Raw genomic sequence first — 18,327 nt, forward strand, 5'->3', positions numbered from 1 at the left:
AAAAAAAAAAAAAAAAAAAAAAAAAAAAGGGAAAATGTCCTTACAACCTTCACAATAATTAATTTGTTAAATGAAATATTGACTCGGTTTTAAGAATCTTGAATTATCAAGTTTTAACCTGTACCATCAACCTTATTACACCAAATCACAAAAATAGATTTTGAAATAAATAAAATTTTGCAAGACCTGGTATCCTGTCTTCTTTTATTGTAATTCTTCAAGATGATAAGGTGGAAACAGGAGAAATATGTTTAAGAAATAGCCCCTTCGTTATTGGGAAGGCTCTTTCTTCTGCAAATAAATATCAGTCTCCTATGGAACACTGCACTATGCTAGGCATGTAAAGAGACTCTAAGAAGTATTACCATTCCTAGTATCAAGAGACTTACAATGCAGTTGGGGAAAGTAAAGGCATTAATGGAAGGAGATATATAATTTAAGTAGCAATGACATACTGTGGAGGCCAAGGGAAAGCTTAATGGAAGAAGTGGGGTTTATCTTGAACCCTGAAAGAGGCATATGATATGACTACACAAAGAGGAACAGCACTCCAGAAAAAGGCAACATGGCAAAATCTTGAAGCTGGAAGTGAACACATTGTGTTTGGGTACAGTGAAGAAGACTGGTATCTTAGTTTTTTTGTTTCAATTAAGAGCATTATATAAGGTTGAAAAGGTTGGTTGTATCCATGTTTGGAGACTTCTGAATTCCAGGTTGAGGAGTTTGGACATTATATGATCTCTATTCAATTGGTACCATATGTGGCTTTGAACTGGGGGAGTTACATGATGATATTGGCACTTTACAGATTGGCTGCAGTGTTCATAATAGAATTGAATGTAAAAACTACTTAGGAAGTTGTTGTCATTCACTCACTTATCCATCCATCCATCCATCCATCCATCCATCCATCCATCCAACCACCCACTTATTCCAACAAGCCTATAGGTATTTGAAAACCTAGGCATGAGATAATGAGAGTTTAGTAGCAAGAAGAGAAGGAAAGAATATAAGAGGAATTGCAAAGGAAATAAGAGATAATCTCAAAATTTTAAACTTCAGATTATTATAAGTGTGGTGTCACTAATGGAAGCATAGAAGTTGTGGAAACCCAGAAGTTGGGATGAGCAGCTGTTCTGGCTGTATTGAAGACTAGTTATTAGCACAGCACCTTCATAAACTATAAGCAGGACTGTTACACATAATTCCTAAAATTCAAGTAGAAAAAGAAGTTATATAAAGAAGAAGGAGTTAAGGGATAAAATGGGGATTAGACTATATGCAACTAGATTTCTGCCCAATCTGAGATTCCATGAGTTGAGGAAAGGTTTTTCCTAGCTAATGATATTACCACACAATTTAGAGGGCACCTTGTCCAATCTCCCACTCATTGCTTTGATGACATTTGCAATAAGTGGTCATCCATCTTCTTCTTGAACTCTTCCAGGGATTATGAGCTCATAACCTCCCTCGGTAGCTCTGTTACATTTTCAGACTGCTTTGGTAGGAAGTCCTTCACTAAGCAGAGTGGAAATCTGTATTATTCTGTCCCCTAAGCTTACCACAATACAATCATAATACTTTTTTTCACATGCAAATCCTTCAGGGGGTTGAAGGTACTGATTATGGTGAGACAAGTCTTTTCTTATGATACATTTTATGCACCTGGGTCATATCCACTCTACAAGGGGTCAAATTTCCAAGTCCAAAGCCATCTGATTCTATGACTCACCCTTAGATCCAGGAGGGCCTTGTTGTCCCGGTAATCCATCCTTGCCTTTATCTCCAGGAAGCCCACGGGGTCCAGGAAGTCCTGGTAACCCAATTCCCGGGAGGCCAGGTGGACCAGGATGGCCTTTTTCACCAGGAAGTCCAGGTAACCCCTTTTCACCTGGGAAGCCCTGCCCACCATCACCCTAGACAACACATAAAAAAAAGAATGAAAATTCAACTCAGAGGTTTATCTGGACAGTCCTCTGACTACAAGAAAGAGGTAGCCAGTGTGACCAATGCTTTGTGTTTTGTTAAAATTATCTATCATCATCATAGTTTATCAATCAGTCTCCTCTGACTTTAGTTAGTGGATATGAATCTTGTCTCCTCTGGATGATCTAACAACGCAAAAGTTTCTGGATAGGGGTGAGGAAACAGGGGAAGAAATGAGCAGGATAATAACAACCCTAGAGATCACAGAAAGTGGCTAGATTACTTGAGGAGAAAAGTTGCTGAGAAGCTGAAGTATTTCTAAGTCATATGGTCAGGTGTTACTAGCATTTATCAAATGAGACAATGATCCATTCTGAGAAAATGATTCCCACTTTACATAAAGGAAAAGCAAAAAGCAAAAAGTTTCAGTGGCAGAGGCGGGACAAGGTGCTCTAGACTCTGTTCTTCCCTGTTTCATGGTCCAGTGGCCATCAGACCCCCCAACAAAGTCAGGTGTAAAGATCTGTAGAGCTAATCACCCAGGAACGATCAACTTACCGGAAGTCCTGGCAGACCTGGTAGACCTGGTACTCCGTCGTTGCCTGGTTTTCCTATTATACCAGGGAAGCCCTGGGAGCCAGAATCACCGCGATCCCCTGGCATTCCTGAGACTGTACTGAGAATTGGTTCCCCCTTCTTTCCTTTGGGTCCTGAAGGACCCGGAGACCCAACTAAGCCCTGACAAAGACAGAAGAGGGAGGAGTCAGAAGGTGCAGACTTCATAGAATTCTGGCACTTAGCATTATGACTTAGAGCAGAACCGTGGCACTGTTATAGACACTGATTATGTTGTAATCTTGAATAACAGTTGCCCATTTATTTCTGCACCTTTTGTAAATTTTGAAATCTTTGAAGATGGAAACCTCACCTTAATTCTTATTTTATCTTCATGAGCCAGCACATTGCTAGGCAAATGTAAACAACAATGTTGTGGAAGGAAGAAAGTGGGGAAAGAGAGAAGGGAAAATAGGCAGGTTAAAGCAGAAGGACTTTAAGACGCTCTATAGTTAGACTTCCTGTTGTAGATCAAAACCCCAAAACTTTGTTTTAATCCCATTTCTCTTGTATGCACTTTAGAAAAGTAATTGGGGGGATTGAAGGGCACTAGAAAGATTCCATTGCTTCCTCAGGGTCAAAGTTTGGCAAGACTTACTGGAGCCCCTGCTGGGCCCTGTGCACCCCCAGAGCCTCGATCTCCTCTGGCTCCTTTAAGGCCTGGAAGGCCTATGAGACCCCGTGGACCAGGTGGGCCTGGTTCCCCGGGTGGTCCAGTGTTGGGAACACCACCGTCACAAGCACAGAAACCTGAGTCTCCTGGGAGAAAAAGACAACATAGAACGAAGTGGGTCATTTTTTTTTTTCTAAGAAGAATGAAGAATTGATAGTGGTTATTTGTGACTTGAACAACTCCATGGAGGCAATCTGAAGGCTTGCAGAGAACACACTCAAATGAACTTGGTTTACTCTCCAGCAGAGTATGCCTGTGTTAGTGGTTCAGATTTTATTAGTCAGGGATGAGGCTCAGCCATCAGTAAGTCTAAAGTATAGCCGTAGTTGAGAACCACTGACCTATACTAACTAGCTGAGAGTCTGGAATTCAAGCCGCTCAAAGATTTTTTTTTACCAAAATGTCTTTTCACCTGACTTTTGTACACATGACACAAATGTGTACATATTTTTGTACACGTTGAGACAAATGCCAAATAAATAATGAGAGGGATTTCAACAAAGCACCTTTGAAGAGGTATCAAGGAGTCACTAGCACTATGGTCCAACTCCCTATATCTTCCTTGCTTATTGTCTGGAAAATGAGAATTGGTGCCAACATCGGTGACTCTGAGTTTCCTAAGATTCTGAAGGGCCCCTTCTTACTTTTAGAAAACTGATGATTCCTAAAACTCTAAGAGAATAGTCTGTTCTTCAGATTAGTATTTCTTGAGTGTGATCCTACATCAGTCACCTGTGATGGTTGCTTATAAGGCAGCTTGCTGGGCCCTATCTCAGTCCTAATCGCTCAGTCTCAGGAGGCCAGACCAAATAATCTAATTTTTAATAACTTCCCCTGGGTGATTCTCATGTGTAATGAAGTTTGAGAATCCCTATCACTATTCCATACTTAGAGAAAATCTTTCAGCTTCATGGAAATACAGAATGGGAAGCATCAGAAATGTCCCTCTTTTAGGACTGTGAATGGTATCAAGAAATACACCAGCTTTGTAGTGAGTTAGGTAAGGGCCAAAATTAACATCTAAGTTAATTTAATGCCCTTTTCCATCAAATAGTTTGCCTGGGACCTGAATCGTAGAGAATAAGCTTTCAGGCATTTCTTAACCAGCCTCTATATACTTAGGTAATGACATTTTATGACAGAGCAATGAGAAAGGAGAGGAGTAAGTTAGAACTTCTCTGTTTGAGCCTGAGGAAAGCAGTTCATTCCTAGAGATCTTGAATAACTGAACCCTAGGCCATCCCAAAACCCCTCTCCAGTCAGTAGTTTCACTTCTTCCTCCACCCTGGCCTAGGCCACAACCATAATGAATTGACTTATTGAGCATCTTCCCCTCACAGTAAGTGACAGAAGGGGGAAATGACCCAAAGGCAGCTGCGGTCATTGATCAGTTCTCCAACACCAGTGGGGGCTAGGGTTGTTTTCCTGGAGCCAGTTGGGTTTTTCAGAGTCCCAGGTCTTGACCTGTTCAGAGCACTTTGCTTAAGGCTGAAGGTAATAAGTGGCTTACATCCTTGGTCTTGCAACCTGGGAGGGGTAGCAGCATGCACTGGTTAACAGCCTGGGCTGCAGGTAGAGGAGAAAGAAAAAGAAGCCTGCGAACAACTTGGTCCTGTGTGACCTCCATTGCCAGCCTCAGTCTTAGAGACCCAAATATAGCACTTCTAACAATCCTATAATCAAAGCCCCAAACAAGATCCACAATTGCTTCTGTTTAGGCTCCCCAGGCTGTTGGTTTTCTCATTCCCCATAAAGCCTTCTCTAAGGAGTTTGGAGGACCAAGAGACTCAAGGGGACAAAATCACCTTTTATTCCTTTGAGGCCTGGGTTTCCTTTTGGACCCTGTTCTCCTCGGAGACCAGGGAACCCTGGCTCTTTGTTGTGTAGAGTTTTGGTCTCAAATTCTGGACCTTTGGGTAAAAAAAAGATAAAGGATTAGCAGCTTGTATAAGCCTGATGACTTCCCTGACTCACCACAGCAGCTCAATCACCGAGGCCCAAGTCCTTGAGGCTCAACAACCAGAGCAGAGACAAAAAAATAAAATTCAAGACCGGGACCCCAAATCTGCAGCAAGGAGTCAACAGGACCTCTGTTGGCTCAATTCACTCTACTAATATTTATGGAATGTCCATTATGTTCCAGGCACTGTACTAGACAGTGGGGTTAGAGGAATGAACAAGGTAGCTTTTAAAACTCAGCAGTACCAATGTCTACCCCAGAACCCTCCCTTAGGACAAAAGAGGAAAGAGGTGCAAGCTGCAGTGGATATGGGCTTTAAGGTACAAAGAAACATTCTGGGCAGCATTTCCAGCTTTTCTCTCAGAATCTAGAATCTCACACTCAAGTAGGAGATCTAAGAAGGACAAGCCCTGTGTAGGCTTTTAGCAGCCACCTCAAGGGTCCAGGCTTGGCTTCTTTTTTTCTCAGTCTCTCAGCCCACCCCATTGGAGCCTTGTGGACCAGGGCAAGTTCAAAATAACCAATGCTGCTTCTTTATGAGCTGAAAAAACAGACTTAAAGGCTGAGAACAGTGAAAGATGGAGTGGGAATGGGTACAAAACTTGGAAGACATTAGGCCCTAGTTTGCTTGTTCCTTGATGGAGAACACTCTGCTGTTATCAATAACTGGTAGAGGCAGGGATCTGACTCAGAGACGATGGGGCCTTCATGGCTGCCCCTCTGCAATTATCATGTGTATCCTGGCTTAGCTGTTTCACCTGTGAGATGCCCCCTCAAAAATCATGACTGTTCTGCAGTCTGGATTAAATCTGAGTCTTGAGACCAAAAAGAGAAATGAGTAACTTACTAGGTGGGCCTGGTGGACCTGGTGGGCCTGGCAAACCATCTCTGCCAGGGAGGCCAGCTGCTCCAATTGTGGTACGGCCTGGGTTTCCTTGGTCCCCCTTCAGCCCTGGAAATCCCTGAGGCCCTAGGGCTCCTGGGACACCTGGAAAAATAAGCCCACACACAAATGCTCATTATATCACCCCACTCTCTGGAGTATTCCTATCTGTGGCATATGTTGGAAACAAATCCAAGGAAGAATTTAGGGAAGCATTTGCCCTTCTCTTGCATCAGAGTTAGAAGGATCCTTAGGGATCAATTAGCCTAATCTCTTGGGAAACTGAGACCCAAAGAAGAGAGGAAACATGATCAGGGGCCCAGCATTTCTCAGTGGCAAACCTGAGAGGAAAATCTGGGCCTCTAGCCTTTTACTTCTTGATTTTTTCCCAACTTGGTGCTGGGGCCACCTGTACCATTTCCAGGTGACTGCTTTAAAACCATAGGTATCCTCACAGCAGCCCATCTCCAAGGAATTTAGAAACTGGTGACTTTAAAAGTAAAAGTTGAGCTTTATATCTGGGGCATCACTGTATCCCAGACTCTGGCATGCCTTTTTCCACATGTCACTATAGAATGACATATGGATGTGATTAGTTCAAGAGTGTTACCCACAGGATCCTGGGACCATTCAGTACCTGGCTGAAACCCACAGCAAGGTTCTGGGTACAAATCTTCATCTGGGCTTTTGCTAGCCCCTCTTGGCAAGCATCAACTGGGATGGCACATCCACAGGAGGGTGACAAAGCTCCAGCAACTCAACCCAGGACCCCTCTTGTTGCTGCAAACCTCAGTGACAGTCTAGGATTGCCTGTCCAGCTATGATACATTATTTAAGCCAAAAACAAAAGCTGCTCACCCAGGCCCTCCCTATCCCCACATACGTTAGCCTTGGGCTGGCAGTCGGGAAACTACTGACTATAGTGTACCTCTTCTTTGACTTTGGCTAGGTGTGTGCCCCAACCCAGAGGTACAGAAGGGAATGCTAGGAACCACAGTGTATAGATGACTGATCTGCACAGGAGATGGGTTAGTTTTTTGTTTTTTGTTTTTGTTTTTACCTGATAATGCTGGTGAGCCAGGGACACCAGATGGGCCACGCAGGCCCTGGATGCCTTCATCTCCTTTAAGGCCTGGGAGGCCAGGTACACCAGGGTCTCCAGGATTACCTGGCATCGTAATGAAAGACAGCAGTAAATAAAGGCAGAGGAGGCCCACAGATGCTACAAAATGCCCAAGAAGAGGTGCAGGGAGCTGTCCTGGCATTAGAAGTGCCTTTCTTGCCCTTCCCAAGTCTCTCATGCTAATGGCCTCACATGATAATTGGTCTTCTGGAGCCAAGGGGCCTTCTGGAGCCAACATTAGTGTATTAAGAATTGGCCTGGCCACGGCCTGCCTTTCGTGGTAAGCTCTGGTAAGTACTTCTTCTTCTTCTACCACTAATCCGCTGTAATGCCTAAAATGTCTACCATTTGGATTAAGATGTTGAAGTCCACTATTTATGTTACACATATATGTTTCCTGTGAATGGCACACAGGAAGCCACTGTCAAATATTAATACCAAACCGGGCATGGGCCTTAGAGGATGAGAGGAGAGGGATAAGTGGGAAGACCCATGGAAGAGTCACTACAGTAGAAGCCTTTGGTCAAACAAGAAGTAGCTGGAGATACTGGGCATCTCAATATTTGGAGAAGGTAAAGGGAAGAGTTGGGCACACACAATAACTAGGACAAGGAGAGATGAAGACAGACTTTCTAAGCATCACACTCTCGAGGGCTCTCAGCCACTTGCTCCCCTAACCAAAGGTACTTTTCCACTTCCTATGAAATTGTCAAGCTCAAGCATGCATGGAATCACCTACATGAGGCCCTGAGTATTCCATAGTATCAAACTGAAGTCAGCCCAGTGGGGGGGTGGTTATCCATCCTTCCCAAAGCATCGCCAGGAGAACCATTTTCACCAAATTCAGGCCCAGGCAGACCCAAATCCTAGGCTTAGTGGACTCAACACAAAAACAGGGTGCTGGGCTTGGCTTCTCTGCCCAAGAGATTGGAGTTAGCTTTATTACCCAAGTTCAGGAGCCATGAGGGGCTCTTGGGTGTGTCAAGTTTAGCAACAATCGAGTAACTAAGTATCCTTTAATAATTACAGGGGATAGAGGATTTAACTTCCTGTCTTTATTTTCTACTCAAATTAATGAGAAGTTGCACCTGAGATCACAGCACCATCTATATCGATGAAAACATCTGGGCCTGGCAGGCCAATGTCACCCTTTTCACCCTGCAAAGATTAAGTACATTAAACACAAATGTTTCCATGTCCTTATTACCCAAGATCTATGTGCCATTAAAGCCCATTCCTAGGAAAATGAAAGGTTCTTCCTTCTACAACCCTGGATTTTCAGGGTCAACTAGTCCATAGGTTAATTTCAAAGTCCCATAAATTTAAGATGAAGATGACACAAAGCAGGCCAGAGGCCTAACATTCAGTTGCAAAACTGTCAAGGACAGGGGATCCCAATTTTATTTTGCAACTCTACTCAAGGACAGTCTGCTCTGGGCCTTGACTGTACCTAAGTAGTGCTAAGGAGAGAACAGAGTTTTAACTTTTTTCCACTCTCAACAGTCCTGGGCCTCTACTACCATCACAACCCTTGTTAGTGGATGATGTCAGGCAGGGGAAATTAAAGGAGTTCTAATACTCCCCAAAGACAGACTTAGGCACCAAAAACACATACAGTGGCATATCCAGGGTGTGATGGTGGCAGTTATATGCCCCAGGTGTAGGCAAAAAGGGGATGCATTGTCTGTAGAGAATTTAAAACAATAATAAAACCAACAGTTGGCAATTCTAAGCAACATGAATAAAATTTTCCTCATCTGTGGGATGGACTTGCTCTCACCAGCCCCTGCCCTTAGTTTACCACTGATCAAGTAGTATCTAAGAAATGCTCATTAGCAGCTTTGTGTATTCAAAGTAGGTTACATGCATTTCTTGAGAAAAAATTGAAACTTAAAAGGTCAAAATATTAAAAGTACTTCATCTTATATACAGACATTTGTGGTAATTCACCCTTCTACCTACCAACCCCGGATTTTTCCCTTCCCAACTTTACCTCAATTCCTTGGAATCCATTAAGCCCAGGAAATCCCAGGGTCCCTTTCTTGCCCTGTGACAGAAACATAGTTACCACTAAGCTGAAAGTATGAAAGCATAAGAGAGTCTGGTCTTTGGATTAAGCCAGGGCAAATGGCACAGGGATCTTGGATGACATTGCAGGGTATGTGTGGCTTCTATCTGACTCTGGAAGCTGTAAAATCTCCCAGAAGACAATATGGCAGTAGGTAGCCAATTTACATATTAGGAGGTACAAGGGCCACAAGGCTAGACACGGATACAAGCAGGCTGGACTTGCTAGTCCCTGATAGCATGCCAAAGATGTATGACCACAGCATGGAATGGCAAGGCACTGAACTTGACACTGGATACCCATGTTCTTGAGTGAAAAGAAAAGAGGACAGTGGCTAAGATTATACCAAAAAAAAGGGAGATGAACAATTTGCATTATAAGTAATGTCTCCCTTTGGCCATGTTAAGTAAAGCAAGGGGGACTTTTAATTGGGATTTTATACACCAAGGCTTTAATGATATTAACCAAAATACCTGTTGCCCTGGAGGGCCTTGGACTCCTTCTGAACCCATGGGACCCTGTAAAGAAAATAGTTGCACCTTAGAAAATCAATAGGCTACCTAGAAAAGCCACTAGACTTATATAACAAAGTTATACAACTGAGTTCAGGATTTAGCAGCTCCTAAAATCAGGTAAGCGAAAGTTCCTAGACCTGGCTTAATGACTTTTTTTTTTTTTTTTTTTTTTTTTAAGACAGAGTCTCACTCTGTCACCCAGGCTGGAGTGCAGTGGTACAGTCTTGGTTCACTGCAACCTCCGCCTCCAGGGTTCAAGCGATTCTCTTGCCTTAGCCCCCCGAGTAGCTGGGACTATAGGCATGCGTCATCACACTTGGCTAATTTTTGTATTTTTCAGTAGAGACAGGGTTTCACCATTTTGGCCAGGCTGGTCTCAAACTCCTGACCTCAAGTCATCCACCCGCCTCAGCCTCCCAAAGTGCTGGGATTACAGACGTAAGCCACCGCGCCTGGCCTAAAGACTTCTTTCTAAGCACTAATCCATCAGGCTAAATAGCCACATGGAGCATTTTTTAAGAGCTAAATAGATGGAAACAGTTTAATTAGTAGGTGGAATTTGATAGAAGGGTTGGGTGGTATTATACTTAGTCTGCATTAGTTCCAAGTCAGAAGATCTTTAAATAGATTATGGGAGGGCCTCGTCTTCCACCTCAAATGCATTCTTTGTTGGTGATTATATGTATTTTCAAGACAAGGGAGGGGGAAAAGTAGAGAAAGAAATGGCAGGGTAACGGATAAATATGGCTAAATACTCAAAGGACTCTTACTTAATAAACTTCATAGTCAACTTAACAACACAATTCTCTAAAATGTTACTTCTTTGAGGCTAAGCTTGGCCCACTGCTTCTAGCTCAAGACCTAAGTGCCCGAAGCTAGGAATCAGAGAGGCTAATAGTTATTTTTCCATTTCAAATGAGATTATTATTGGAAACTGTTGACTCCAAACATCACTCACTATGTTCTAGAACTTTCCAGGCTTGTGTCTGTCCTAAAAGGTTGCACTTGGCCCTCTTTCTTCCATTCCTGTGCCACTTCCGTGCTCAATTCCCTCAGAATAGAATGGAATAGAAAGCAAGGCAACACTCATATCATTCTTTAGCCCAGAAGACAATGATACATGACAGCAAGGAGATAAATAGGCTGAGGCGCCACCTAGAGTAGAGGGTGCCTCTTTCCTTTTCAAGAGAGTCATTCAATCAAGGGAATGGGGCTAAGAGAGAAGGAGGTCTTAGGAACCTGCCATTGGGTTGAGGAGAAACGAGAAGCTTAGGTGGCAATTAAGTTGCAAAACATAAAGAAGCAAACAGGAAAGCAAATGGACAAGGTGACTTGACAGACCCAGGCAAGTAATATTCCAGGTTCGTACCCTAGGTCCTGGCAAACCAGGGATTCCCTTTTCTCCCTTTTCTCCAGTAGATCCAAGGCCCTAAATGAAAAAAGAAACCACAAGTTATAATGCTTGTTTTCTCATCAGTCTCCTGGCTTCATCCAAAGCAAGGGGGCTATTTTAATTAAGCTCCATTCTCCCCTTAGGGAGGCTCACCATGCTGTCTCTTGTCACTGCCTGAGAAGCACGTAAGTTCTGAATATGAATTGGACCATTCATTCAAGGTCCCCCTTTGGTTCTAGAAGTAATGCCCCCCCCACCCCACCCACAACACTGTTCCATGTATTTATAGTATCACAGGCTAACAGCATAGAAATGATTAAATATCTAACCTTGCTGATTTTATAGACGAGGAAATCAACATCTGGATGAATTAAAATTGAATGAGAAAGCTAGATCTTGTGTTTTTCATTCCGGGAACCTTTCCATTAGAACAGGCTGCCTTCTATCATTTAGGAACTTGATTATTTGACCTACAAATGGAGGATTATGCAAATTCTTGGGGGTTGATACTAGGGGGAAGAGCAAGAGCTTTTCCCCTTTGGTGACATAATGAGCACAACATCCTTTTCAGTGGGAAGAAGTATTTCTATCTAGGCATGGTCTGAAACCCTACAGCTCCTGTACCGGGACTGTAGGGCTCTTGCCTGGCCCTACAGATATAGTCCAAAGGGGACTGTGAGATGGTCTTCAATCCCTCTTGCCCTGGTCATCGGAGGTGAGGATTTGTAGCCATGAATATGACTTGGGGATTCTCTAGGGAAAAGCAGGAACTGCAAGAAGCAGAGTGAGTAAGAAAGAACTTCCTCCCCTCTGGGTCCAAGGCAAATGTCTGGGCCCCCAAGAAACAGAAGAGTTCATTACTAAAGTGGACAAAGTTTTTCAAAGAAAACTTAAATGAGGCCACTGTGCTGTTGTTTAAAATTGTACTTTTTGGAGCATAGATTTAGCAAACAACATTTTGGCTTATTGTGAAAGTAAAGGATGCAATGAAGGAAAGACACTAAATGTTGTGGAACATCTGTTGTCCCTTTAATGTGACCTGGCTCACCTGCTCAAATCCCATTTGTAGCTTTTTCTTCCTTTTACATACATACTCAGTGTGCTCCCATGAGTACTGAAAGCTGGTTGAGCACCCCTTGGCTTTCTGGGCCCAGGGTTTTTCATTTTTGTTTCCTTTTGGCTAGTCATGGTTTTGTTTTTTTAATGTGGGTTGTTTTCATTGTCTTTTTATTGGGAGGAGAGTGTGTGTGTGTGTGTGTGTGTGTAGGATCCAATTCAAAGCAGGCTTTGGTCCCGTACTTACCTGTTCTCTTTTCTGCATTTATATAACTGTGCATCAAATAGCTCAGCCTTCATGCTACATTAAATTTCTAATGTGAAAGGCTCGTGGGTTAAACTGAATGCAAACTTATTTAAAATATTCGTTTTTCTGCATCAAACCAAGGCATGCTGCAACTTGGTGGAATGTCTATCGGCTTCTGAGGTCAAACACTTCAAGAAGCCTTCTCTGACCTGTTCATGAAATCTGTGGTGGCCCATGCTGCCCCAAACTCTTAAAGTGCAAAGATTGGTTGCATATGAAAGTTTTGTAAGCATGAGGCCTATATTACACTCTCTTTTATCTTTCTCCAAGGCCCATTACTACAGTCTGAACACATACAAGGTGGTCCAGTAAATACTTGTTGAACTGAATGGAATAATGACCTAGAGAACAAAACTGTTGCAAAGGGTGAAGGAAAGAATGTTCAGGAACCATCTTGTGCCCCCATCTGTCTTGCCCTCAGTTATAAATATAAGGGGGCCTTGTGCTAATTCTCTAGAAAGCAGAAGAGTCTTGCTTTCTCAGAGGGCCTGAGAGCTTGTGCTATAGTGTGAACAAAAATAAATGTTTAAAAAATGTAAAAAAGAAAAAAAAGACAAATTTGTGTGTGGGGGTTAGAGCCAACAAAAGATAAATAGCTTGGCAAGACACTGGCTGTGCTGTAGGTTCAACTTGTCTCCAAGAATAGGGAGGCACTGTACAGGGACCCTGCTGAACAAGCTGTTCTAGCAAGATGCCCTGGGACTGGCCCTGTCACAGTCAGTCCTCCTCATGAGTAATCTTGCAAATGCTGCTCCCACACTCCTACTTACCCATGGCCTGGAAAGCCTCACTGGAGCTAGCTTAACTGTTTCCAGGCCTGCTCTCCTGGGCTCCAGACTCCTGATGCTTTTTGGTTCTGAGGAGGCTCAATTGAAGAACCCCACCTACCTAGTAGTTACTCCTACTCAACAGTTACCTCAGGATTTGCCACTTTCTTCTCTTATCCCTCCCCTCATCTATTCCATTTTTGCCTTCCCCTGTGTTTGCTAGTCCCTTGGACAGAGGGCACATGGATATACAATTCTCTCTGACGACTGCCATGGAAAGACCTGTGGCCTACAAGTGTGAGTGTGTTGCTCGAGACAATGGGATAAAATGTGTGAGGTGAGGACTGAGCCAGAAAATCAGAGATGTTTGGTCACTGCAGAGGGGCCAAGAGAAAGAAGGTGAGGGGCAAATCTCTCAGGTTGGGCACTTCATCTCTTACAAAGATTTGGACTCATATAGGAAGAAAACAAATAGTTAAAAGGAACATTTTGGATTCCATAGAGATTTCTGTCTTCAGTGCTGCCTTGTTTCTCAGTAAGTATGGATAATTGAAAGCTGATGTGAAGGCTTTGGATTTGAGAAGCACATTTCCTCTGAAAGGTCCAGAGTATCACAAATACATTACCACATTTCTCCTCATAACTTTTCTGTCATAAGGCATTCATATAAAGTACCTATGAATGTTCCCATTAAACAGATAGAGATATTAGGACTGTGAAGGAGTTACCTGATTTGGCCAAGGTCACACTTTGAATCTGTGCCAAAGTGGGCTGAGAATTCTGGTTTCTTAATTCTCACCCTATGAAAACATGCTCTTCTATGTAAAGGGGTTATTTTCCAGCTTTGATGTCTTTACAATCAACTGGGGTTTCTATTTTTCAGCCCACATTCTGAAACACTGGAAATACTGAGCTTGAAATGGTACTGCAATTTATCATCGTGCATTGTCGTCAGTCTCTTTCTTTTACAGGACAAAAGGGAATGGGTTGAAATTGCAGCAGGGGAAATACTCTGGGTTCGGATGTGGAAGGGAAGGGGAGGGAGGCAGTGTGAGCCAGTGAAGCCAATAACACTGGAGGAGATCATAAAATCCTTTGTAGAGATTTAGAGACAAAAAACCCACCACAGCTGGGATTAGAACAAACTGGACTGTAGGGGGCAGTATGGTATGGGGAAAAAGCCACCAAATTGGCTAGAATTCAAGAAAGCTGAATTTCAGTCTCAGCTCTGCTAATAACTAGCTGCATGATTCTGGACAAATCTCTTCACCCGTTGAGGCTGTAGTTTCCTCATCAGTACAAGGGAAATAAGCCTGGCTCACCTTGCTTACCTCACAGGGACAATGCCAGGTGGTTAGAATCTATGTGAAATGCTCTACAAAGAAGGTGAAAACCTTATTCCCAAACTCACTTGCAAAGTACTTTATATCTGTACTGTCCAATAGAAATATAATATGAGCTACTATGTTATTTTCATTTTCCTAGTAGCCACATTAAAAAAGCAAAGTAAACAGATATTCATTTAAATGATATATTTTACTTAACCAAATATATAATAAATATTGTCATTTTAACATCGAAGTAAAAAATGTTACTGAGATATTCTAGATTTCTTTTCACACTACGTTTTTGAGATCTGGTGTGTATTTTACACTTACAGTACATCTCATTTCAGATCAGCCACATTTCAAGGGCTCAGTAGCCACACATGGCTGGTGGTTACCTTATTGAACAGGACAGCCTTATATGTTTTAAAGAAACTTTGCATACATTATTAGTTGTGTCTTAAAAGAGTAGATATATGCATGCTCTCACTCATATGTGGAAACTAAAAAAGTTTATCTCATGGAGGTAGAAAGTAAAATGAATGATACCAGAGGCTGGGAAGGGTGTGAGAGTGGGGTGGGGGGAGAGATGGAGAGAGGTTGGTTAATGGGTGCAAACATACAGTTAGACAGAATGAATAAGTTCTAGTGTTCGACAGTGGAGTAGGGGGACTATAGTTAACAACAATGTACTGTATATTTCAAAGTAGCCAGAAGAGAGATTTAAAACGTCCCCAACACATAGAAATGATAAATGTTGTGGTCATGGGTATCCTAAATACCCTGACTTCACCATTACACAGTCTGTGCATGTAACAAAATATCACACGCACCCTATAAATATGTAGAAATATTTTCTACCAATAAAAAATATAAATATGACCATTGTCAAATTACAGATATAAAGAGAGGTTCAGTGACTTGCCAAAGTCCCAGGGCAGGGGCTGGGTCTAAAGTTTGGGTGTTCTGTCTCCAACACTAGGGTTCTCTTCCTTTCTGGTTCATTAGATACAGAGGTGATTAAAATCAAGTGCATTGAACAGATGATTCTCCATGCCCCCTTTATTTCTATGGAGTAATAAGAATCATCATGGAAAGAACCTGTGCCACTGGCTCCACTGGCTCTGCTTCCTGGCCACCCAGAGAGACGCAAACTATTTCAAAGTACTGTAGGGAGGGAATGGAATCATCTATCCCCATTGGCCCAGCAAGGACAGGCAGGCCTAGTCATCTTTGATTCATCTATTTTCCACCTGATCTCTATTCCTAATCCATGAAAATCTTGTCAGCTCTTTCAAAACATATCTTGTAATTTAAAAGACACATTAAACAAATGGAATGCATTGGTCTTGTCTGGCTTCTCATTCAAACAAGGCAACTGTAAAAATATATATATACCTATAAGACAATCAAAAATTTGAATTCTGCCTTGTTAACTGATATTAATTACTGATCACAAATTACTGATGATGATACTGTCACTATGTCTTAAAAAGCTCTTACCTTTTAAATATTCAGAGGTATTTGTGATGAAATGATATGTCTATTATTTGCTTCAGATTGGCCATAAGTTGCTAATTATTGAAACTCTGTGATGGGTACACGAGGGATCATTATGACATTCTCTCTGCTTTTGTAAATGTTTGAAATGCTCCCTAATAACAAGTTTGAATATTTTTACATTTTGAATCTATCCACTTATTTCCATGTCCATTGCTGTCACTATAGTCCAAGTCACCACCACTATCTCTTGCCTGGACTACTGCCCTACCCTCTGTGTTTGCTCTTCCACCCTTCCCATTCCCTCTCCCCTTCCTCCCACAGCCACAGTGATCTTAAAAATACAAGTCAGAGCCTTTGAATGGCTTCCCATTACATTAAAATAAAAAACTGCATTGACCTATGAAAGTAGCCAAGATCTGGTTCTGACTTCTCTGTCTGGAATTATTGGCCTTGCTTACTCTGTTCCACTTACTCATCTACTTACTGTTCCTCAAAAGTACTGAGGCTTTCTTAACCTCAAGGTCTTCGCACTTACGGTTCCCTCAGCCTTAAAACCTCTTTCTGATCTTCACAAGACGTGCTCCCTCATAATATGCAGGCCTTACCTCATACATCACTTCCTCAGAAAGGCCCTTCTTGACCGCTCTGTCCCAAGTAGACCACCCTGTTCTCCATCCACACTTCATCACTTTACCCTTCTTTCTTTCATCTTTTATATATCACCACTATGTGAACTTGTTATAGATTTATCTGTTTACTGGTTTCTTGTTTGTTTTTTCCCTCACTCCTCCATTAGAATGTAATCTCAAGGACAGGGACTTTTACTTAGTTACCCTTGTAACCTCCAAGTCCAGCAGAATGCCTGGCACGTAGGGACCCTCAAAAGGTAACTGATGAGTGTAAGAATCTAAGCTAGAAAGGCAGATATGAAAGTGAAGGTAGGATTACTAAGATTAGCTACCATCAACTGAATAATAAGTGCTAGACATGTAGTAAGCCCTTTTCATGCATATTATCTCATTTAATCCTCATAACCACCCTAACATTCTCCCCTTTTTTGTAGGTTAGGAAACTGAGGCTCAGAAAAGTTAAGAAACTTGTCCAGGTTCACATAGTTAGAAACTGGCAAAATCAGAAGTCAGGACAAGGTCTGTTTTAACTATAGAGCTTGAGCTAATAACCTCTAAGTTATACAGCCTCATGGAGAACCATGCTTACGTCTCCATGTGTTTGAGAAACAAGAACATCTCCTTAAATGCCTTCTAATAATAAAGATGGTGGCATTCTCTACAATATCCATGGGAAGAGGTCTTTCTGTTAGCCTTCTATTGTTACAGCTTTTGTCCAATCAGACCCTTGAATACATGTTGATCAAATAGAGAGACTTACCGGGAAGCCTGGAGGGCCACTTATGCCTGGAAAACCCTTAGGCCCTGGTTCACCCTGGAAAATCAGCCAAAGGTTAGTAAGTAGCATCAGGAAGCAGCGAACACACCGGAGGATGGCTCTCTGCAAGTACTTGGACTGAGGAGTGGGGAACCAATGAGGTATCAAGATTAGGGCAGCAGAGAGTGGTGCAGATTCCCCAGGCTCCCTAACTAGTAGCTGTTCCAGGATGTCTTAGTTCATGGAGCTCTTTGCTGTGGGAGAAGGATTATGGACCATAACTGTCTAAAACAGAATGTCAAATACTGAGGCTAATTGGGAGACAGAAAGGATGATTGTCTGTTTTCTTTCTAGTGGAAGAAGCTGTTTAGTAAAATTTCCTATAGAAAATTATAGGCAGCAGAGAAATCTATAGTCTTGGGAAAAGGGTAACAATTACAATTTGGATAGAGACACATAACAATTTGATCTGTCATTCCTTGATATGTGAATTTATCTATACGTGCCATGGAAAAGCTCCTTAAGTTTTGGGAATGATTGAGGAAGCAGACAGTCTCTTTCATGCTGCCAGACCATTCCCAAATCAACAACTAGTTCCTATAAACCTGGAGGGGCTTGGAGTTGTTGCTTCCACAAAGACAAATTTAAAGAAAGGAGACTAAACACATTTCCCTGCCTAGGCCCCTTGGCCATGGGAACAGAATCACAAAGCTTAAAGGAACCCTGGCAGGAAATGCAAGTTACTGAAAGATATCTGCACACCTTAACAGTACACAACCATTCAATTACAACCATGTAGGTAGTATACAGTGACTCACATAAAAATA

At 42.3% G+C, this 18,327-nt stretch overlaps 1 protein-coding gene across 1 annotated transcript in view; it reads right to left on the minus strand.

The window, feature by feature from the left end:
* Positions 1–18,327, minus strand: part of COL4A6 (collagen type IV alpha 6 chain) — a gene marked incomplete at its 3' end in the record, with an annotated part of 301,135 nt that overhangs the window by 25,973 nt on the left and 256,835 nt on the right. The window contains exons 13-23 of the mRNA XM_017863099.1: positions 17,504–17,557; positions 11,133–11,192; positions 9,722–9,766; positions 9,174–9,227; positions 8,269–8,338; positions 7,118–7,225; positions 6,022–6,162; positions 5,020–5,124; positions 3,140–3,300; positions 2,485–2,664; positions 1,733–1,916 (exon numbers count right to left, since the gene is read on the minus strand). Of these exons, the coding sequence (XP_017718588.1) occupies positions 1,733–1,916; positions 2,485–2,664; positions 3,140–3,300; positions 5,020–5,124; positions 6,022–6,162; positions 7,118–7,225; positions 8,269–8,338; positions 9,174–9,227; positions 9,722–9,766; positions 11,133–11,192; positions 17,504–17,557 (1,162 nt within the window). The remainder of the gene's footprint in view (positions 1–1,732; positions 1,917–2,484; positions 2,665–3,139; positions 3,301–5,019; positions 5,125–6,021; positions 6,163–7,117; positions 7,226–8,268; positions 8,339–9,173; positions 9,228–9,721; positions 9,767–11,132; positions 11,193–17,503; positions 17,558–18,327) is intronic.

This window comes from Rhinopithecus bieti, unplaced genomic scaffold (genome assembly GCF_001698545.2).
Source record: "Rhinopithecus bieti isolate Rb0 unplaced genomic scaffold, ASM169854v2 scaffold_68554, whole genome shotgun sequence".
In the NCBI taxonomy this organism is placed as follows: domain Eukaryota; kingdom Metazoa; phylum Chordata; class Mammalia; order Primates; family Cercopithecidae; genus Rhinopithecus; species Rhinopithecus bieti.